Source organism: Paramisgurnus dabryanus, chromosome 15 (genome assembly GCF_030506205.2).
Source record: "Paramisgurnus dabryanus chromosome 15, PD_genome_1.1, whole genome shotgun sequence".
In the NCBI taxonomy this organism is placed as follows: Eukaryota; Metazoa; Chordata; class Actinopteri; order Cypriniformes; family Cobitidae; genus Paramisgurnus; species Paramisgurnus dabryanus.
Genome location: NC_133351.1, coordinates 25,211,305 through 25,235,310, shown reverse-complemented (window position 1 = coordinate 25,235,310; position 24,006 = coordinate 25,211,305). Strand labels below are relative to the sequence as shown.

At 38.1% G+C, this 24,006-nt stretch overlaps 1 protein-coding gene across 3 annotated transcripts in view; it reads left to right on the top strand.

The window, feature by feature from the left end:
• Positions 1-24,006, top strand: part of pard3bb (par-3 family cell polarity regulator beta b) — a 416,763-nt gene that overhangs the window by 266,483 nt on the left and 126,274 nt on the right. For all 3 annotated transcript variants that reach the window (XM_065292869.2, XM_065292868.2, XM_065292870.2), the window contains 2 exons: positions 820-1,029; positions 12,231-12,456. In XM_065292869.2, coding sequence (XP_065148941.1) covers positions 820-1,029; positions 12,231-12,456 — 436 coding nt within the window. The remainder of the gene's footprint in view (positions 1-819; positions 1,030-12,230; positions 12,457-24,006) is intronic.

The window sequence follows — 24,006 nt, the reverse complement described above, 5'->3', positions numbered from 1 at the left end:
GGCGGTTTGGAGGCCACACGGATTAAACGACTGATCCCACTTCCACTTTCATTTAAACGGCCATTAGCCAAACAAAAAGGGGGCTGTGCAGGCAGAGGGCCAGGCTGATTGGAATTCCAGTGAGGCGCACCACCTGTCGATACGATGATTTCCTGATTCATGAATGCATTCTGGAAGCTGCAGCGCTTTAGCCAATGATACTGGGTGTCGGAGATGCATGGAGATGGGGAGGGGTTGACGAAGGTATGCAGAGATAGAAAGGAGAGAGATGGAGCATTAGATAGATAGAAAAGAAAAGGAGATGGCGCTTCTGATGGATGAAGTATCGAGTCTCAGGCTTGGGCTCTCATCCATCATTCCCTGTGGAGACGCATGTTTAAAAACTCATTTTCATTAGAGGAGAAGAGAGCATTTACAATCACACACACACACACACACTTCACATGAATGCACTACTACAAATATGCATGCAGAAACACTCTACATGCTTACACATGTCCAGTCTTATAAAGATCCATCTTTGGCTTTTCAGATGTTATTAATGTTTCGCTCTGTCTTCTACCCAGCATGCTTTGGAAAGATGTTTGGTAGTCTCTATTGACCCACTGTCTTTGATTAGCACACAGACAAATGAGCTATTGTTTCATAAAAATAACAATGAGTCTCTGAAGCTTTCAGTCAAATTCAATCTAAGGTTATTTTATCAGTGTAGTAAAAGAATGATGTTATATTTTAAAGTTGTCCAACTTTTATTATAACATAATTTGATCTAAAAGTGCACAAATGTGACTTTTTATCCATTTCTATTTCTTGTTTTAGGGAGTGAGGGGGTTGAATTGGGACCCACGTTAGGTCTGAAGAAGTCCAGCTCTCTAGAGAGTCTACAGACTGCCATGACTGAGGCCAAGAAAAACGAGCTGCTGTCCTTTCACAGGCCCCGCCCTCACATGGTCAGGGGGCGTGGCTGCAACGAGAGCTTCCGTGCAGCTATCGACAAATCATACGATGGGCCACCAGAGGATGATGACGGTGAGCTCTTACAATGCAGCAGTAACACTACCATTTGCAAACAAAGATCGATAATGACTGACCCAATGTTGGGCTGATCCAATAAACAAAGCAGCCTTTTAAAGCACAACCGAATAACTTGCTGACAGCTGTTTCTGCACATTAAACTCTTAAAAGAGATATTATTTTATTTACGTCACATTTCACTTTGACCTATATACTTCAGGGCTCAACGCAAAAAAATATGTTAAATAATTACATTTTCGTTTGGCCTCATAATTAGAGGGTGCCGGCACCACCATCTTAATCTCTTAAACGCAAAAGTGTCCACAACAATCAATAAGGTAGGAGAAACCCCATGACATTGCGTGAGAAGTTAATGTTCGTAACGCTTACCATACTTTCCGGACTATAAGACGCACTGGAGTATAAGCCACATCATTCACAACTGCGTCATTAAGACGAAATAACATATAAGTCACAGTGGACTATACGTCGCGTTTATTTAGATTTATTTTTACCAAATTCAAGCCAAAGAGCAGACATTTAATCTGGAAAGGCAAGTTATTAACTAAACAATAGCAGACAGAACAGCAGGCTGAATATATGTTTGTACGTAAAAAGTAATATTATCAGTTATTTAAACGATAAACCATAGCATACAGAACTTACCTGAAAGGTTGAATAGGCTAAATTAACTGAACAAGCCAACTAGCGTGATGTTCGCATACTCGTCATTACACATTACAAAATCCATTAAATGTTTATGTAATTTCTACTGAAACAGGAAGTTTGGCGTGATGTATTGTGTGGCTCATCCCCCTTTTAAAATAACCTATAGCGTTTAGTTTGCCTCAAAAATGAAATCTGAGCTGAAGCTAAAGTACAGAATGATGTGATACAATTCGCTGATCCATATTGGTGACTAAGGGCCAGATTTACTAGAAGCGCAAACCATCATTTTGGAGTAACCACTGTCGGGATTTACTAACGATGTGCGTTATAATAATAATAATTATAATAATAATAATTATTATTATTATAACGCACTTATATTAATTATTATTATTATTATAATTAATGATTATTATTATTATTATTATTATTATTATTAACCTTGAAAGGGTGTGGTCTAGTTATTTTTGCAACTGATCTTATTGCATATGCATTTCTAGGAGTTACCCTTTCAGACGCAAAATGTATGGTAGGAGAGTTTTTAAATGATTCATGCAATGTGATTTACAAATGTTTGGACGTGTGATATGACTGCTATTTGCGCCTTTATTTAACTCAGAAAAAAAGGATGTCTTAAACTATTTTGCCTTTTTAAATGGGTGCAATTATTGCTGATAGAAGATGCATCAGAGAGCACATGCTACGAAGCAGAGGATTTTTTAACATGTAACAGTTTATTTGAAATGGCAGAGGTACACATTATTCAAAAATATTGTTAGCCAAGCTATTTTATTATTTATTCTTTTTTTTTTTGCTGGAGAAAATTAAAGAGGAGTCACTATAGGAGAAGTCACACAATAGCAGGTGTTTTAAAACTTCTTGTAATCCTTTATTTTTTGTCTTCCGGTTCTTTTCAGTGTACTATGGCTTTGTTAGTTGGGATTTCACACACCAAATTTTCAGTTGCGCTGTTTGTGGTGCTGAACTCAAGTGCATCAGGTGTTAGTAGATCACCCGCACCTCCAGGACCATCAGCTTTGCTTATTTGCGACCCTGAACCAATTTGCGCTGCTCTAAGTAGATTGCATTGGTCATTATGGAAATCAGCCGTTGCGCCCATGTTATTTAACCCTTTCAGACCCTGCATCCACTGGAATGGACATCACATGTTTTGTGGTTCTTTTGCGGAACTTTTTCAGTAAATAACCCGCATATATTACCACTTTTTTGGAATTGCGCTCCTGTGCTAATTTGCTTCGTTTATTAAATCTGGCTTTAAGTTTTGAATGCTGACGTCTTCTAAATGTGAACTTTGTCCGTGTTTTGGAGTGAACTAGTTTCTAGACATCATTAAGAAACATTTTCTACTAAAACAAACTTATGTATAAAACTTTGAACAATTTTCTCTCCTGGCATACCTGTGGCATCTGTCAGTCTATCACAGATTTCACACTTTCTTACTCACGTAAAATTATATTTCAGTTGTAAATCTGAAAGAAGCTATAAAAAAAACATTTCAGTTATCAAAAACCTATTCATTTCGTGTCACATTTTTCACTGCATTCACATGCATCACACAGGTGGTGTGATTTTTCCGAAATACAGCAGGACTGTAAACGCGAGATGCAGTGAGTTGCACAGTGTGGCTGTCGAGGAAGAATAATTGAGAGTAAAGTGTTTGGCTTTGTCTCTGTCATATGCTTCCTCTTACTTCACACCAGCTTAATTGGGCCTTCCTGAGATGACAGACTACAGACATGTGGTGAAAGACAGCGAGTGTGTGAGATGGGTTGTTCATTATGATCAGTGTGAACAGATACTCCACAGCTGAAGAGTTTAACATCCTGTCTCACACACACACACACACACGCACTGCAGGATTATATAAAATAATCAACCTTCATCTAACTTCCTTATTCATAGAATTCAATTGGAAATAAGCTCTGCAAGTTTTAAACAAAGATCTTGTTCACTAGTGTAACTCGCGATGACCTAGTTATGAGTTTATAGCTTCAAAACAAACTCATTAACACAAATAATCGGGTTATTTTCTCCTTCGCTCATCAACACATGATTACATCTGGTGTAATCATGTGCACACATAGACACACAGATCTCCTGGTCAAGAAAACATTAGGAGTTTATTGTTAATTATTGAGGACAGTGATGAGACACACTTCTCATTACAGTCTCTGTAGTGGGCTGATGATCCGTCGGGGTTCAGGAACATTATATTCTAACCAGTTCTGAATATGTAATTATATACTTATGTATGTTTATCAACCTTCTCATGCATTTTCATGTCAAATTTGTTCTTTGGTTCATAGCTCACACCTTGGAGGGTTCGAAATAGCAACCTTCCGGTTGCCAGCCTTGAGTCTAGTAATAGTTCACCCGCATATGAAAATTCTCTCATTATTTATTCATCCTCATGCCATCCCCCAGCAAGCAATGGCCATCATTTCACCATTTGGGTTAACTATAGACCCAATATAGTCTGGCTATGAGTAACCCACTTCTACCCAAAATAACCCAGAATGTTGTTTTTGCCTAAATAACTTGCGAGATGTGTGATTTTTCAACGTGTAAGCAGAGTTAGCTGTGAGTACATGGTGTTTGATTTCATTTATTTATTTATTTATTTTTTCATTTCTTTTGGGGCTATGTTTAGAAGTTATATTTATTATATTTTCATTGGTGGACCAAATTTTGCCGTGTTTTAACCTAGACGTCTGGGCTGTGTTTGGACAGCTATTAGATGTCTTTTAAAGGTCAGGTTCTTTCTGATCCCATTTTTAAAACTGTAGTTAGTGTGTAATGTTGCTATAATAACATAAATAATGCCTGTAAAATGATAAAGCTCAAAGTTCACTGCCACAAGACAAGACATCAGCCCACAGATGAGTAAATTGTGTGAAAAATATATTTTTTTACACACGAAACATGAACACATGTTATATTGGGCACTGTAAACACAATCAAAGCTTCAAAAACACAGAAAGAATGGGACATTTAAAAATACATAATTGCTTGCTGAGCTCAGATATATTTGTGACCCTGGACTAAAAAAATCCGTCATAAGGGTTATGTTTTTTAAATTGAGATTTATACATCTTCCAAATAAATAAGTGTTACATTAATGTATGGTTTGTTAGAATAGGACAATATTTGCCTGAGTTACAACTATTTGAAAATCTGGAAACCGAGGATGCAGAAAAATTGAAATATTGAGAAAATTGCCTTTAAATTTGTCCAGAAGTCCAGATGAATTGCATCCACTCACAATTTTTTTTTTTTACAAATTAAACAAATTTGTTACATGTATCCTTATAATGTTTGGCATAAAAGAAGAATTGATAATGTTGACCCATGATATGTATTGTTGGCTATTGCTACAAATATTCCTGTGCTACTTATGGCTGGTTTTGTTGTCAAGGGTCACTTATGAAGTTGTACAGATTAGCGTTTAACTATTAACTATTTAATGAGACCCACAAAATACAGTGAGGTTTGGCGTTATCGATGTGCTGCCATATTTAAACTTACTGCATTGACTTGTTTGTTGCTATGGATAAATGACATGTCATTTACTCTATAAACTCAAAAGTGTTTTATCTCTCAAACATATTGTTTGGCTTGAAGTAATTTGGATTATTTAATGATGGATATATGTGCTTTTTGGAGCTTTGCCATGATAACATGATGACATTTTAAAGGATCAGTATGTAAGACAGTTATATCAATTAACCATAAAATGGCCCTGATATGTCACAAGACATTGAGAAATCATTTTTATTTCAAATACTTATATCACTGACAACAGTGGTCTGGCCAGGATATTGTCATTTAAAAAGTGGAGTTGCAGCCTTCAACTGATGTTTTTGTTGTCATGTTGTGTATTGGCCACCAGTTGTGTGATTGCAGTACCAGTTTTAGCCACAAGTTTTGTGATTGCAGTACCAGTTTTGGCCACAATCCTACATACTGTTCCTTTAATATAAAATTGTTTTGGACTCCATTGCACTTTTTTTTTTAAGAAAGGAAGTCATATACATTAACAGGGTTCCCACGGGTCCTTGAAATCCTTGAAAGTTTGTGAATCTGGGGGGAAAAATTCAAGGCCCTGGGAAGTTTTAAAAAATATACATACACATACAGGTCATTGAAAGTGCTTGAATCTATTTTATGCAAGAAGTTTTTTGGGGGGAAAACATCATATTATTTAGCACACGTTCTAAACTGTTTGCTTTAAATTCTTATATATTCTGTATGCGAATGTTGATTCATTCCTAAAAAAATGCTTTTTTGCATAGTTGTGTTTGACACATGAAAACGTCTCGGGTTACGTATGTAACTTCTGTTCCCTGAGAAGGGAATGAGACGCTGCGTCTTCCTTGTCATATTTCCTGCGTCCCTGTAACGCCGTCTTTGGCAATATTTCAGATAGCGATATACTTCCTGGCTCCCGCGTCACCCTGTCTGTGGTTAAGCCTCACCATTGATTGAATTTGATATACACATTTAGACGCACTTACCCCAGGAGGCGTCCCCAAAGGGTCACCGCAGTGATGCAGCGCGAGTTCCCTTGAAGGGGAACTGTTACAATGTATCTTAAAAGGTAACACGATGTAATCTTGCTCTCACTTAAAATGTATCCCCACATTTAGTCCTTGAATTTGAGGGTATTGGACCTGGAAAGTCCTTGAAAGGTCCTTGAATTTGAAGTTAACAAAGGTGTGAGAACCCTGATTTAGGGTGGTATGTGAGGGAGTAAATTATGAGTGAATTTTTTTATATTTCTGTAAAGTATTCCTTTAAAGTCTGTGTAAAGTCCGATATTAAATTTGAATGATAAAAAACACATAAAAAAATGATTTGTCAAAATCTTGAAAAAATAGGCCGGATAATCTTCTCTCAAACGCTGGCGCCATGTCCACTGTCAGCGAAAATACCACAGCCACTTCCAGTAAAGCTTCTGTCTGTCTGAACTTTCAAATACATCCTGAATGGATGCTCGGGATTGTGATGGGGCGGGGCTATGCTTGGTTATATGCTCCACTGCATCATCGATCCACCGTTTTAGCCCCGCCCAAATAATCCTGAACCCAGAAATGTGGACAAACTGTTTAACGGTGTAACTTCACAATTCAGTACTGCACAGTTCACTGTCTGTGTAATGTACATTTCTAACATTTATAATGTGTTTAGGAACAATTCTCTGAAATGACTTTTCACGGACTTTAACCACTGCCCCATATCCTCTTAAAATATTAAGAGGATGCACTCTATATATAGTCTCCTCAACACGACCCTTCTTACATATGAAAGGAAATGCATAAATATCAAAGGCCATACATCAGTGAGGTTGATAAACAGATGCAAGAAGGGATTTATTTCCCTTTGGAATGGTTTCCATTATTTTCCTGTGAGCTCAGAGCAGTGTCATTATAGCTTTATTATGTAAGGCTCTCAGAGCAGAGGTACCAAAGTCCCGTTCCCTTAAAGTGGTTTCATTTTGAGACACGAGCATGATGGGAAGCATCTCTTCTGTTTTCTTTATCCCTTCTCTCTCAAGCTGACACACCATTTTTTCCCATCATTCGGTATTGTGCAGAGCGGATTGATATTTACAATGAGCTTTTGCACTGGTCCGAACAAAAGAGTTTTCTGATGCATATTAGAGAAGTGGGAGCTGGTGCGGGCCTTTGAGGTTCCTCTGTGTTTCTGAATAATAGGGCGGCTGTACAGTCATTACCACGCCGCGCACTGCCATGCTCGTTGAAACGGCAGATCTGCATTTGTTTGTGTTGAAATCAGGCCGCGGGGAAACGGATTCTGCCTCTGTGGCCTTGGATTGAGCCTCGGAAGAACTGCTCGTCCTCCAACTCGATGGTTAGTTCTGATGTGTCACGTTTGTTTGCATAAACGAGGCTCAGGGAAAGTTTAGCATTTGTTTTTCTTCTCGCTTTTGTTTTTTTGTGGGTCAGGTCGATTAACTGGAGGATGTTCAGCCAGATAGAGATTTTCTCATTGGCCGTAATGCTGCTCGCTTTGCAAATTAACAGATTTGTAAAATGACAACTGCAAATATATCAAGTGCCAGGTCAAAAAAAAAATGTGAATTTTGACTTCAGAAAATTTGCAGCCTTAACAGAAGTAATCCATATGGCTCCAGATGGTTCATAAAGGCCTTTTGACGGTAATCGATGCAATTTTGTAAGAAAAAAATCCATATTTAAACCTTTTATACTATAATAACTATTTTCCGGTAACGGCCAATGTCTATTATGCATAGCTTAAGATCCGGTAAGAATAGACTCGCGCGCAAAGTTGTTTTAGCTACTATAGGGATATCTCAATATCCTCTTGTCTTATATCAGAATTTTTTGCCATTTTCTTTAAAGTCCTTGTTTTAGACTTCTTATTCTTGACTGCCGTTATTTGTCTCTATACTTTGTTTCTGCATTTGTCACTATGTCACTACGCTTTGATGCTATGACTGCGCTGAAACGCTCTGGTGTTTGCGCATTGGCCGCTAGTGGAAGCTAGTTGTTATAGTTTATAAAGTTTAAAATATGGATTTTTCTTTACAAAATGTGTTACATTTTTGTTACAAAATTGCATTGATTACCCTCAGAAGGTCTTTATTAACCCCCTTAAGCCATAAAGGCTCCTTTGGACATCCACCTTGGGTTTCCTGTTTCTACCGTTGAAATGCTTGGAGGAGCCAGGACATTTACTAAAATAACTCAAATTGTGTTCATCTGAAAGATGATGGACATGTGTATCTCTGATGACTTGAGGGTAAAAGGGTGTTTTCACATCTGTAGTTCGGTTCATTTGGTCCGGACCAAAAGCAAAAAATGATTCATTGTAGCTTTTTTTGCCAGTTTTGGTTCCATTTCACACCATTCTGATTGCTCTGGTCGCACCAGTTGAAAAAAAAAAAAAATTAGTCATGTATTTGAACGTATTTCCTAAACTGCTTCTCGATTGGTCAAAATCAACGTGCGCAAAATTCCAACGGAACATGGACAGACGGCTGTGCGCTGTAGTTATGTCTCCATGGTTGTTATACATATTTTGTATACATTGTTCTAGACAAACTGTTCATTTCCAGAATGAATCACGGATGCGGCTTGAAAACAACGTTTTAATGCACTACAAACAGCAAAGCCACCAAATTTCTGAGGCTCCGCCCGCACCTCCTCGCAACTCCAGGTATGTCTGCGACCTGTCATTGTGCTAATATTGCTAATAGAAACTGTCAACAAACACTTCCTCATCTGATAATGCACTGCGCAGCTGACTACGGCAGCTGGTTTAGTCCAAAATGCGCAGTACTTTTCCAGTTAGGTCAGTTGGATCTCAGATCGTGTTCTCACCACAACCGAACCGCTCTAGAGTTCGTTTGAAAGCATACCGAGACCTTCAAGGAGGTCTCGATCCGCTTGTTTGGTCCACTTTTGGTGCGCACCAGGGTTCGATTGCTGCATTCTCACCTGCCCAAACCGAGCGCACCAAGTGAGCAATCGAACTTTGGTACGATTCAACCAAACTAAATGAGGCAAGTGTGAAAACACCGTAAATCATGGGGTACTTACATTTTTTTCTGAACTATCCCTTTAAAACAGTACGCGACAATACACTACCAATCGTGCGTGCTACCGGAACACAAATTATGACATCTTTATGATGTCTACATAAACACAAAACGTTAAAAATTAGTTTTCGTTTAGCCAATTATTTACATAACAGTGGTATTTTAGGGGCCTTTAAGGGAACGTTTGCAAATTTCTGAAAACAAAAATGTTATCGTCTTAAAAAAATGTCAGACATTGTGTGACATCACAGACTACTGGCCTGGCATGCATAATACAGCATTTTTTTGTGTTTTCACAGATCTGTGTGGAATTTTCCACTACTAAAACCACCATAATGTGGCTGCAACAAATCAAAGTGCATGAAAGAGTGCAAATGATCCATCTTGACTATTAAATGTTTTGCGTTTCCCTTGTCATTTCTTGGTCTGTAACATACAAGCAGCCCTCATCAATAAATCCAGTAATACAGGTCTATCAGGACTTTCCCCTGAGCTGCATGAGGAGATGGTAAGAGTACTGCTGTGAGCTTATGAAAGACTGATGCTTTCTCACACGTCTCCTCATCTCTCTTTTAACACGCTCTCCGAGGCGGCCTGGTAAACGTACATCTGCTCCCAGTAGCACCGCCACCATCTGACAAACCTCAGAGTGCAGACACATAATGCAGCCGAGATTGATCTCTCCACAAACACACACACATAGTGGCCTGCAGTGGATAGTCAGTAGTAACAGATGGTTATGTCAGCAGGTTTCTGAGTTACAATGCCTTTCTTTATCGTTCTTCTTCTCTATCTAGTTTGTCTGCATCCCTCCTTTCTCATCCTTCCTGATAATGATAATGTAAAGGTTATGATGCTCTTGGGGAGATAGGATGAAAAAAAATCTAAACAAACGTATTTAACTTTCAATAATGCCAAGTGAAATATAAGACAGTTTAAGGTTGTCCACTTTGAAGGCATAAACTGAGCTTAAAGTTAGACATTTTGCTATACTGTTTATACCCTGGCAGTATTGGTTTAGGTTTTTTACACATGGGAGTGACCTAGCAATATAAAGTAATCTGAAAATATAAAGCCCACTGTCCCAGACAGGTCGATATTTGAATGAAAATGTTTTTAAAGTGTGTGGTTTAGTAGTTTACTGTTGCAAAGTAAAGGCTAAATGTACATTTACTGTATATCAAAATCTACACAGGAATCGCTGGACAGTTTTTTAATTGTACTTTTTTACTCAATATGCATTATTCAATGGATATATTCAGTCCTGGTCAGAATTATTGGCCCCCCTTATAAAATGCAAGCGGTGAAGGTTGTGAAAAGAATTTGTTGAGGTTCATTCTCATGATGGAAAAAAATTGTATTCAGTTGTTTTGCATCAAAGAAAGGTTTTGTGTGAATTTGTTTAAATGAAAGATCAAAATGATAATAAAATTTATTTTTACTGCCGCTTTCACTCTAAAAAATATTGCTTGGACTCAACAAAAAAAAATTACGCAACAGTTTGCATCAGTTATTTTGAGTTAAGACAACTAATTCTGAAATTAATTCCGGACAACAAATTATAATAAGTTGGATGTACTTAAAAATAGCGTTGAATACTCATAACTTGTTTTTTTTTTTTTTGCATTTTAAATTTGATTCAATCGTGGACACTGATTTACACAAAACTACTAAAATGATTCGAACTTTTTTATTTAACAACACTTTTTAAATTTTTTATCAAAATGCCATCTGATTAAAACAACAAGATAAGTGAGTCTGTTCTTTAAATACCAAAAGTACAGAACAGTAATCATTAAAAGTCTTCTCATGTTTTCATCTTCATTAGAAATGCATAAAATAACATCATATTTCTACATTTACTCTCACTATCAAGTCTCATGCAAAGCATGCTGGGAACCTGAAGTTATCAAGCTAAATGCATCGAGTTACTACAACTTAAATAATGTTTTAAACTAACTAACACAGATAATTAATTTGAAGTTACACACAATATTAACTTGATGTAACTATCCACATTATCATGTTTGGACAAAACGTTTGCAACTTTAAATCGTTCAATAAATCAATTATTTTGAATTTTTAACTTGCACCAAATGCATTAAATTAAACAGTGGCAACAGATCCCCTGAATTGTTTTTAGAGCTCATATTAAATCGGACATATCATGAAAATCTGACTTTTTCCCATGTTTAAGTGCTATAATTGGGTTCCCAGTGCTTCTGTCAACCTAGAAAATGTGAAAAAAATCAACCCAGTAACTAAGTTTTGGTAAACCATTCTCTGCAAGTGAAAAAATAGCTCATTGAAATGTGGCTCCCCTTGTGATGTCAGAAGGGGATGATTCCACCCCTTAATCTGCACTATCCAACAACAGCACTGCCATTTAGTGCAGAGCTTAGCTCATTTGCATTTAAAAGGACACACCAAAGTGGCAATTTTAATATGTTATAATAAATGATCTATATGGTATTTTGATCTAAAACTTTACATATGTACTTTGGGGAAACCAACAATTTATTTGCATCTTAAAAAGGTTTTGTGAAATGTCCCCTTTAAAGGGATAGTTATCTTAAAAATTCTGTCATCATTTACTCACCCTCATGTTGTTTCAAACCTTTATAAATGTCTTTGTTTCGCTGAACACTAAGGAAGATATTTGTAATAAAGCAGCAAACAGAAGCACCATTGACTTCCATAGTAGGAAAATACTGAAGTCAGTGGTGCTCGAAAACGGTTTGGTTACAAACATTGCTCAAAATATCTTCATTTGTGTTCATCAGAACAAAGATATGTATACAGGTTTGTAACTACATGATGGTGAGTAATATGATGACAACTTTTCATTTTTGGGTGAACTATCCCTTTAACTTAGGGACTGTTATACTGTACTTTACACATGCTCGATTCTGTTGTTTAATTGGCTGTTTTTGTGTTGAAACAGATGAGGGTTCGGATCAGAGTTCTGGAAGAGACACTCCAGCCAGTGGTTCCTCCAGACAGGGCGCAGGAGACAATGAGGAGAACAAGAAGGACAAGAAGAAGAAGGTCAAAGGCAAGAAGAAAGACAAGTTGAAGAGCAAAGGAAAGGAGAAAGAGAAGAAGAAAACAGAGGAGGCCAGTGATGAGCTGGATAAGAAGACCAAGAAGAAAGGTTTTGGGTTGCTAAGGTAAGCACACAGTTTTTATACCTGTTTCTCAACTATTTTGAGTCCTAAACTGATAGTTCACCTATAAATGATAATGATCATCATTTACTCACCCTCGTATTTTACGTTCGATGCAGCACAGAAGGTCATTTTGTGGAAGAATGTCCTCTTTTGCATATTGTAAAAAAATGATGGAGCCTAAGGCAACTCGTGTTTTATATTCCAAGTCTTGTAGTGCCATACTACATTAAAATATAGAGCCAATGAAACACTTCAAGGGTCTTTTTCTGTCATTTATGATATAATAAAACAACCAGGATCGTAATCCAAAATTCACTTTTTGTGTTCCATGAATGAGAGGACATGAGTAAATGTGACCCTGCTTGTGAAAACTCAGCTCAAGTCATTTTCATTTTCTACATAAAATCATCCTATATAATATAAAGAAGGTTGTGTGAAGATATAACCTTGATGTCTTTAATATTAATCATCATTAAATTATGAAACTGATTTCACAGACAGGGTCACACGTACATTTTTATTTTTGGGTGTACTGTACCTTTAAGCCTGTAGCTGGTTTGATTTGCAGATTCATGCACATATGAAAAGGTCAGGATAGATGTATATGTGACACACATGCTAAGCTGTGGTGTCGGGTTGCTGGCCGGTCACATGTGATGGAATGTTGGCCGAGCTGCTGCAGTGATGCATTTCTGGCTCAGGCGTTTTTCCCCGCTCGCATGTATGTAACCGACTTCGACCGCTGGTAAACGGAGCAGTCAGCCCCAGCTCCATATGGCGCTCCTTCTCTGCGTCACAGTTCTTAATCTCCCCTTCCTTCACATCTTGCCAGGTCTAATTTGCATCACAGCGGCCACCTGTGCCAACCCCTGCCCATCTGCCGTCGATCGGCCTGCCGTCCGGCGCTGGCTGCGGCACCGGCAAGACCGAGCGGCTAAGTCCATCACAGTGGAGGACGACCCGCATGAGTGATTCTACAAATCAGAGCATGGGCGCCCCGGCAGGCTCCACCTAACGGGCAATTAGCTCTATAATTGTTTTAATTTGGATGACTGCCGAGAAAAGCGCACCATGATGCCATAGCGCACTTTGAATGTTCCAACAGAGAGAGAGAGAGAGAGAGAAATAGAAATCGCAGAAAGAGGAAAACAGATGGAGAACTTGATACAGCCGCCGCCTTTCTCAAGGTCTTTCTCACCGGAAGTGTGAGAAACGACACGGATCCTGCTTTCGTTAATCCTACTCTGTCTCAGTCAGACCCGGTCCGCCAGAGTCTGCCAGCTCGCCGCCGTGGCCAACTCTCTGCAATCATACTAATGTGCACTGTTGTTCTGAGTAGATAAGCGTTTATGTGCTGGCCTGTCATTGGTTGACGGGTGAGGGTTGTAAAGGTTATTGAAAACACAGTAGTTTTATTTATTTCTTTTTGGCAGGCGGCAGGGATTAGAGTTGTGGGTTCAGGAGACGTGCGGTGATGGCGCGTGTCAGCGAGGCCTGTGGAATCTGACACGGCCTTCGCTCAAAGCTGACGTAACTCGGCCTCTTTTGACGCAAGATTGCCTTGTCATCTGGCACAGGCCAAATATCCATGGATTAAATGGACTGAAAAGGGGCCTGATAGAAAAGCAAAATTCTCTATAAGTCATTTTGGCAGACATTTTGAAGGTCTAAGGAAGTGCTTAACTGTATTTTTTATATTTACATTTTTTATATTTAAATGCATTTGGCAGATGCTTTTATCCAGAGCGACTTACAATGCATTAAAGACACATTTTGCTCTACTAACTGAGCTACAGAAACACCCATAAAATAAACGCAGTAAAAGAACTGATTAGTCTTTGCTTGATGTGACCATAATCTTGAATTTATAGACAGACCACTGAGAGTTTATATGCTTATTAAAGGGACACTCCACTTTTTTAAAAAAAATATTCTAATTTTCCAGCTCCCCTAGAGTTAACCATTGATTTTTACAGTTTTTTAATCCATTCAGCTGATCTCTGGGTCTGGTATCACTTTTAGCATAGTTTAGCACAATCCATTGAATCTGATTAGACCAGTGGTTCTCAAACTTTTTCCGCGTGCGGCCCCCCTTGTGTATGGTGCATTCCTTTCGCGGCCCCCCCAAAGAAAATGTATGACAAAAACCTGCTATAAAATTTTACATTTTAATTAAACAAAACTTATTAAGTTATACAAAGTAGTGCTATTGGTTAGTAGCCTTATTTTTGTTAGGTTTAATTAAACAGAATTCATTATAAATGAATGTATTTTATAAAATGTCATACAACTGGGGCCCCCCTGGGTGCCCCGGACCCCAGAACCACTGGATTAGACCATTAGCATTGCGCTAGAAAAGAACCAAAGAGTTTCAATATTTTTTCTATTTAAAACTTGACTCTTCTGTAGATACATTGCATACTAAGGCCGACAGAAAATTAAAAGTTGTGATTTTCTAGCACAATGATATTACCCAGCAGCCGAAAATAGTCTCCTTGGTTAATTTCAATAGCAGGGGGCTATTTTTGGGCACTGCGTTATATCATTGTGCCTCCTGCAGCCATGTTACGGCAACAAAGTCTTTGATTATTACCCCAGAATAAGAGTATAGTTCCTAGCCATATCAGCCTAGAAAATCTCAACTTTTCATTTTCCGTCGGTCTTAATACACGATGTAACTACAGAAGAGTCAAGTTTAGGAAAAATATATTTTTGGTTATTTTTAGCGCAATGCTAATGGTCTAATCAGGTTCAATGTATTATGCTAAGCTATGCTAAAAGTGGCCAGATGCAAAGATCAGCTGAATGGATTCCAAAAAGGTAAAAATCAAATGTTTAACTCTATAGAAGCTGGAAAATAAGCATATTTTCAAAAAAGTGCAGTGTTCCTTAAAGCAAACAACTAATTTCACAATTTTTTTTATCATTTTCTATAAGCCTACATATTTTCACCTGCAAACAGGGATCTAACATTGTGAAGATCAATGAAAGTTTATTGACCACCCTTTTCAATTAGCATTATGTGTGTTTGTAATGTCTGACCTCAAAGGTTAAGAGCAGGTGAAGTACAGGCTCGGACCCCAAGAGGATCACAACCTTCTGACTATAAATTAGAGGCCTTCAGTGCTTGAGGTGACTGTGTGAATAACCGACCTTCATTTAGAGCCGTTAAACCAAAAGCTCTCCCAAAAGTGAAAATTTTGCCATTATTTTCTCTTGACCCTTTTCATTCAATGACACTGCCAGGAAATATAAAGAAACCATAAAAGCAATACATATGTTTATGATCTATTTTGCAGGTGTCTTCTCACACATTAGGATAGCCTTCTCAGAGGAAAAAACAAAATGTTGCTGTTAATGTTACTTAAATTGTTTATTTATAGTGTTGCTCTTAAATCTCTTTTTCTAATTTGCATATTTCATCTGGTGGTTGTTTGGTTACAGCCCACACAAGAATCAGTGATCTAAGGGCATCAGAGATTTTTTTTATTTTGTTTCTTTTTATTATTCAACATAAAATCAAAAGCGATTTCAGAGCTTCAGCTTTGATGTTTTTTCTTGTCTTTCCTTATGTACGCCACATAGGTTTTTTGGGGTGGTTAGCTGTTTCTTTAATGTGGCAGAGGAGAAATACAGTAACCAGGAGGTGGCATCTTGTGTTTAAAGGATGCAGAGGGGCTCGCCAACAGACCATCCCTTCAAAATAATCAGGACAGAGGCAGTCGAAAGTGGACAAAAGAGACATAAAAACACCCAAAGAGATATAAAACACCCAAATATATACAGCCCCTGTATGACTACATGTCAGGCATCTTGTTCAGAAGTGCCATTTTTGTGTGTGCCAGTGAGACTGTATGGATGCTATTTGGGTTTTCCAAAAGTCACCTGCAAAGCTCATTGATATAGAAATCTTGTTGTAAAAAGTTCACACTCCAATTTAGACATCATGTTGTTTCTTCTCAGTGTTATGTGCCTGTTAAATCTTTAGCTGGCTGGTTTGGATGGCATTTTGGTCTCTGTCTGGCTCGGTTTCAGTGTTATTGGCCACTACATAGCCCCTGGTGTAAGTAACTGGCTGTTGTCCATTCTGTTGATAGTGGCCATGTTAGTGTGATGGCGGCTTCTGTGATTCTGGGACACAAAGCGACCCTGCAGCTCAGTGATAAATAGCTGACCGAAAAGGAAAATCAGGCTTAGATGTCACACTGTGTCTCTTTCCAGCTATTAGCATTTAAAAGCCACAGGCATACATCTGCTACATGCTTTTGACATCTCCTTATATGTTATTTTGACATACAATAATGCTATTATGTCCCTTGCTCTTTAATTTTAACACAGGGAAGCATGCTGTACACGTTTGAGCTGTCACATAATCATCAACAAGATTTTGATGTGTTTATTGACTGCTGATAAAGTGTGACTAGACCTACCTAGAGATGATTTTAAAGGTGCATTGTGTAACTTTTAAAAGGATCTCTTGACAGAACTGTAATATAATATACATAACTATATTGTGAGGGGTCTGTAACGACCTTACATTATGAACTGGAGTTGTTGTTTTTTTACCTTGGATTGTGCTGCTTTATCTACATACATCGTGGGTCTCCTTACATTGAAGTTGCCATGTATCTACAGGAGCCTCGAATGGCGCTTTTCCATTGCATAGTACCCCATGGTTTAGTTTAGTTTGGGTCGGGTCAGCTCACCTCACTTTGGCTTGGTTATCTTTTCCATCGAGTTTGGTATCACTTCGCAGTGGGAGGGATTATAGGCGTGTCGTTATATTTACGCTGCATACTGCTGTGACATCATACAAGTGAGAGCATCGTTGTATATTCCCATTCATTTATTTATTTCTCAGTCCGCCACAAAATTAAAATTGGCCACCACAAATAGATGTTTGCACATCGCGTTTATCACTAAGGTTACCTCTATCTCTCTTGACAGTTTCGGTTTAAACACCCATGACGTCAGTAGTTGACGCACTCCACTGAGCCTCATTGAAGTTGCATTTAAGCATATAATACTGACGTGCTCGTCGCGAATGTTCCGCCACAAACTGTTACAATGTCCCTGGTTATCAACCTGTGAATGTTTTTCATTGCTAAAAGGGAGTTTGGGAACTTATAGCAGAGCACAGATGACAAAAATTTTCCTCGAGACAGCGCAAGCTAGCACTAAAGGTAAAGCTAATATTTTACATTATAGCGATGACGCTTAGTGACAATTGACCAATCAGTGATCTACTGTGTTTTGCGCCACATTTGGTATCAGCTCGGGTCGCTTGGAACCCCAACCGAGGTGGTACGAAAATAAGTATTGGGTACTGCACCCAATGGAAAAGCTCCAAAAAGTAAGCTGACCCGACCCAAACTAAACCAAACCGTGGGGTACTATGCAATGGAAAAGCACCATTAGACAACGAAATGTTTGTCATGTGGCAGCTACCGTAGCTTCTCATTGCATTTTGAAATTGAAGTTGGATATAATTCACAATCTTTGGACATAATTCACAATCAAAAAGCCAAATAAAGGCTTTAGAAACCACCGTCAAATGTGTAGGGCCTCTTAATTGAAAGCTACTAATTTGCTTGAATTTGTGTTTGCTTGAATTTTTGAAACTGTCTTGTAGACAAAATTTTTTTTTAAATTGTTTAATTGTTTAAAAACAGCCTATGGTCAGGGCATTAAGTTTCATTTCAAAATGAAAGCGCCCAATAAGAGTCCAGCATACACTTCTGTGCAAAAGTCTTAGGCCACCACCACCAGACTTATTTAGTTGTTTTAGAAGTTTAAATGTCCATCCATTTTTATTTTTCAATCTATTTTATTAAGATACAAACAGAAAATACAGGAAATATGTATATATATAAAAACACATTTTCAGGACTAAAATGTCTTCTTTAGGCATCGTCGGTGTTTAGTGTGACCTCTCTTGGCACTAAACACATCTTGAGGGTTTTTGAGCAGAATGAAGTAAAAAGACTAATTTATTTAAAATTAGAAATTAGGATTTCATTTCATTTAGGTTTAAGAGATCCTGCAGTTTCCTGCTATGGCTCAAATGGAAGCAGAGTTTACCCTAAAATCTTGACGCATCAGTTTACATTTTTATACAGTTTTTAATACTACATAAACATTTCCTGTATTTTCTGGATGTATTATATTAAAGAGATGGAGAAACAATTATATATCATCACTTTAACATTGCAAAAACAACTAATCTAATTCTGGCATGGTGGCCTAAGACTTTTGCACAGTACTATATACAGTACATGGAAAATCCTTCAAGTCATTTTATTTTTACACCATGGTTAGGACACATCTGTTGTTGTTTTTGTATCCTGTGCCTCACAATTCTCTGTTAGTAGCATGTTAGGGCAGAGTGTGTTTACAGTGGACATGTTTGTGTATTTGTGTTGACAGGCTTTTAGTGCTCACTGTATTAGCTCTGGCTAGGACATGTGTTGTTATTACTATTATAGGTTATTGCTTTGTGTGTAGGTACATGTACTGTATGAAATGCGTTAGTGTCTGTTAGTATATTTACTGTGTGATGTTTGATGAGGCAGTATATTACACACCTTTAGAAGCATGTCTGTTTGTGTTTGGTTATGCATGCACATGTTTTTGCTTAATATTAATATGTGTAAATGCTTGTGTGTGGCCATGTTGAGAGACGGATCTTTGTAGGTACAGAAAAGCATTGGTATACTGTGTATGTGTGACAGAGATGAAGTAGCTCTGTGGGTAACGTATAGCCCCAGGTTGGGGATGGGACCCATTAGGATGTTTTACATCTTGCAGACAGATGGAAGCTTTTGTGGACAAATACACCCACCATATGGGTACACGCATACACCTTTGACAACATCTTTAACAGCATTACACTTCCTCACAATCCTGTAAAACCTGCAGCTTTATGAAGAACACAGTATTAAAGCAACATTATTTGCAACTTTGCATTTTGTAGTGAAGTCCAAAACCTGAGTGAACAGCTTTATAACCCACAATGCACTTTGATGCACTTTGATTTTGAGTGTACATCTAATGCCCTCTTGCCAACTCACTATTTCCTATTAGCTTGTGTGTAACTAGCATATTTTAGTGCTTATTAGTACTTATAAAAGTAAAACAGTAACCGCTTCACCATTTCGTATCGTCTACATATCACTCCGCAACTGGTGATCGCTTTAGCTGTATGGTCGCTCTATCTGTGACTGGAAATTGCAGAGCGTCACATCAGCCCAACTCCCTTCAAAGATCAAAAGTCTTGATGTGTAAACTTTTGAAGGAGTTGCGGTCATTTACTATATATGGAATATTAAAGAAGTGAATGAGAGACCTTTTTCAGACAGACATTATTCCTAAAGACTTTAAATAGCTTGTTCAAGTGTATTTGATTAGGGTTGGAACAAAACTCTGCCAGATTGTGACCCTCCAGGACCGGAGTTGGATATCTTTGCTATAAATCATAGCTTCTCATTGCTATTTGCTTGTAGAAGCAGATTTTTTCTTCTAATTTTACTTTGAATTGTAATCTTAACATGTATAATTAAGCCATTTCTTAAACACTTCAAACATGTCTCAGTAAAATTACACAAAGTTAAACGGTTCCAGATTTCTCCGCGATAGACCTTTTATCTGATCGACGCTGCTACGTTTATCAGAAATGAAATATTACATAATTAACCTTAATCTGGAGCAATTCAGCAAAATTGCAGTTCCTCAAAGCCTCTTGGCTCTCATTTAAAACGGCGATCAAACATGTAACTGTCTCCCGTTAAAGGCCAGGAATGCGGCTTTAAGCTTTACTTTGTAAGTCAACCGATTAACGTGTCACGTAGGTCAGCCGTGTTTGATAAATAGTTTGGAAGTCAACGCTCTCTGCAAAGGCTGTTGTGCGAACTGCAAAGCGTGAGAAGTGACGGATGCTGATGGATTACAGGGCTTGAATGAGTAAGACAGTTTATGTGAGAAAAAAGTTGTAGTGAGCGTGTGTGTAATGATAGTGCTGCTCTTTCAGATGATGTTTATGTAAAGGAGTTCAATGCGAACGAATGTTCACTAAACTACTAGCATCATTAACAGTGACTAGAGCATCTTCCTCCCTCCATCCTGTCACCAGCTGTCATCTTTTCTGGCTCCTTCCATATCTTCGCTTGGCCTTTTTGACTTTCAGCAAATTCCACCATATTTGTTATGATAGTGGCTCTTTTTTGTAAAGATTGTGTGGTTGTTTGCAATTTTAAATGTTGTTCAATGCTGAACTATTTTTTTAAAAGTGCCAGCTTAAAATGGTCATGCATTTGCAAAAGTCTCAATCTAATGATGAGATTAGGAGCATCAAAGTTTGATTCCAGTTATTGGTTTTTCTTGATTTTAATTTTTCACATGATCTATCTTACTCAGTTAATATTAAAGATATCATGGTTATATTTTCACAGAATGTTCTCTACATTATGTAGGATGAGCTTATGTAGAAAACTCAATCTGATATTTTTGGTTTTCACAGGCAGGGTCACACAATTCACTCTAAAGTAAATGCTAACGCTGCCTTACATGATGAAATCTGGTTAGACCGTGCATTGACACATGAAGATTTCACATCTGTCACTGACTGCCAACTAAATTTTCAAAAAAATCTCACAAATGTTTATTTTCCTGTCACAGACTAGAGCCCTGAAGCATGCTTGTCTTTCAAAATCACCTGTAATCTTCCTCATATACAGGTGCTGGTCATAAAATTAGAATAGCCTCAAAAAGTTGATTTATTTCACTATTTACATTCATTAAAAGTGAAATGTATATATTATATTCATTCATTACACACAGACTGATATATTTCAAATGTTTATTTCTTTTTGATGATTATAACTGACAACTAAGGAAAATCACAAATATAGTATCAGAAAATTTTAATATTGTGGAAAGGTTCAATATTGAAGACACCTGGTGTCACACTCTAGTCAGCTAATTAACTCAAAACACCTGCAAAGGCCTTTAAACGGTCTCTCAGTCTAGTTCTGTAAGCTACACAATAATGGGGAAGACCATTGACACCTTGCACAAAGAGGGCAAGACACAAAAGGTCATTGCAAAAGAGGCTGGCTGTTCACAGAGCTCAGTGTCCAAGAACATCAATAGAGAAGCGAAGGGAAGGAAAAGATGTGGTAGAAAAAAGCGTACAAGCAATAGGGATAACCGCAACCTGGAGAGGATTGTGAAACAAAACCCATTCAAAAATGTGGGGGAGATTCACAAAGAGTGGACTGCAGCTGGAGTCAGTGCTTTATGAACCACAGACGTATGCAAGACATGGGTTTCAGCTGTTGCATTCCTTGTGTCAAGCCACTCTTGAACAACAGACAGCGTCAGAAGCGTCTCGCAAAAGGACTGCTGAGTGGTCCAAAGTTATGTTCTCTGATGAAAGTACATTTTGCATTTCCTTTGGAAATCAGGGTTCCAGAGTCTGGAGGAAGAGAGGAGCGGCACTCAATCCACGTTGCTTGAGGTCCAGTGTAAAGTTTTCACAGTCAGTGATGGTTTGGGATGCCATGTCATCTGCTGGTGTTGGTCCACTGTGTTTTCTGAGGTTCAAGGTCAACGCAGCCATATACCAGGATGTTTTATACCTGATTTAATTTTCAAACAGGACTTGGCACCTGCACACAGTGCCAAAGCTACCAGTACCTGGTTTAAGGACCATGGGATCCCTGTTCTTAATTGACCAGCAAACTCGCCTGACCTTAACCCCATTGAAAATCTATGGGGTATTGTGAAGAGAAAGATGTGATATGCCAGACCCAACAATGCAGAAGAGCTGAAGGTCACTATCAAAGCAACATGGGCACTCATAACACCTGAGCAGTGCCACAGACTGATCGACTCTATGCCATGCCGCATTGCTGCAGTAATTCAGGCAAAGGGATCCCCAACTCATACTTTTCATGTACATACTTTCAGTTGGCCAAGATTTCTAAAAATCCTTTTGTATTGGTCTTAAGTAATATTCTAATTTTATGAGATACTTTGAGATATTCCTTCTTGTCAGTTGTAATCATCAAAATTAAAATAAATAAACATTTGAAATATATATCAGTCTGTGTGTAATGAATGATATAATATACAAGTTTCACTTTTTGAATGTAATTATTGAAATAAATCAACTTTTTGATGATATTCTAATTATATGACCAGCACTTGTACACCAGCAGTGTATATTTAACATTTAGTTGATGCTCAGAGAGATTGCAGATACGTGCTACACATCCTTGAAAGTGTAGTTCACCTAAAATCGAAAATTATTTTATCAAGTGATCAAGTTTATGATCAAGTATTTGCTCACCTTCATGTCATTCCAACTTGTATGACTTATGTAAATCATCTAAGAAAAAAATGGGTGGAGCTCTCAGTACCATGCACACAGCTATCAGTACATACTTTAAAATGTCTCCTTTTGTGTTTCAGTATAAAAGAAACATTGGAATAACATGAGAATGTGTTAAGATTTTTTATTTTTGGGTAAACTAATCCATTAGTTTATGCATGTACTTAAACATGTCTGTGTGTGCTTGTGTGTATGTGAGCACTGGTGTGTGACCCTTAGTAAGTGTGCTAATGGCCTTTAAAAGCAAGTGTCAGAGTCACAGATGGCGTAACTTACCTCGTCCCGCCTTCACAGACCTGCTGATGGAGCGCCAGCTCCTCTTTTCCCTCATCGCTCTCTCTCTTCCTCGCTCTCTCACTCATTAACACATTTTGTAATGTCTTTCCTGCTGTGCGTTTATGTGTTTGAAGTCAACAGCAAAGTCTGACACCCATCAGCAAAAACATGGACAAAGTAAAATTATCTCTCCCGCACCACCATATGTTCTAAAGGAGAGCATTTACATTTTTTGTTAGCCACATGTAGTGGCCATATGCTTTAGTTAAGTCACAGCTTCAAAGATTTTTCAACTTGCTACCCTTTTACAGGTGCTAGTGGGGGGTTACATCAATATGAGTGCAGCATGAGTCATTAATATTTTAGTCTGCTTTTCTACAGGAGGTTTGCTTTAGGGTTAGGTTAGTTGGTTTGATATTTTGTATCTAATACAATACAATGAATATAGTTTTATTTGTCTAAAAGTGTCCTAATACTGTTTGGGAATTAAATATCAGATTCTCTCCCCCAAAACCCAACTTGACTCAATCTCAGTCATATAAAACCAGACCTTTGTCAGACCCCCACTCTGGCGCCCACCTCACCTTTACAAGTGATCTGGAGATAGGTTTATTTCCATGAAAGGTTATGCTCAGTCTTTGGTTCTCCATGGTAACAGTTTTCCCCGGGCGGTTCATGTGTGCGGTTCGAGCGGAGGTATACAGTAGCAAACCTGTCGCCTCTGTTCTCTCTGCATCTCCATATGAATCACTGAAAGACCTCTTTAATGGAAGTTCAATCATCTCGCCTTTGATTCCCAAGATGCAATGTCCTGATTAAGATGATTGGATGAATGGAAAATGGCATGAATATGTGATTGGGTCTGTGTGTCCCACCGCTGAATG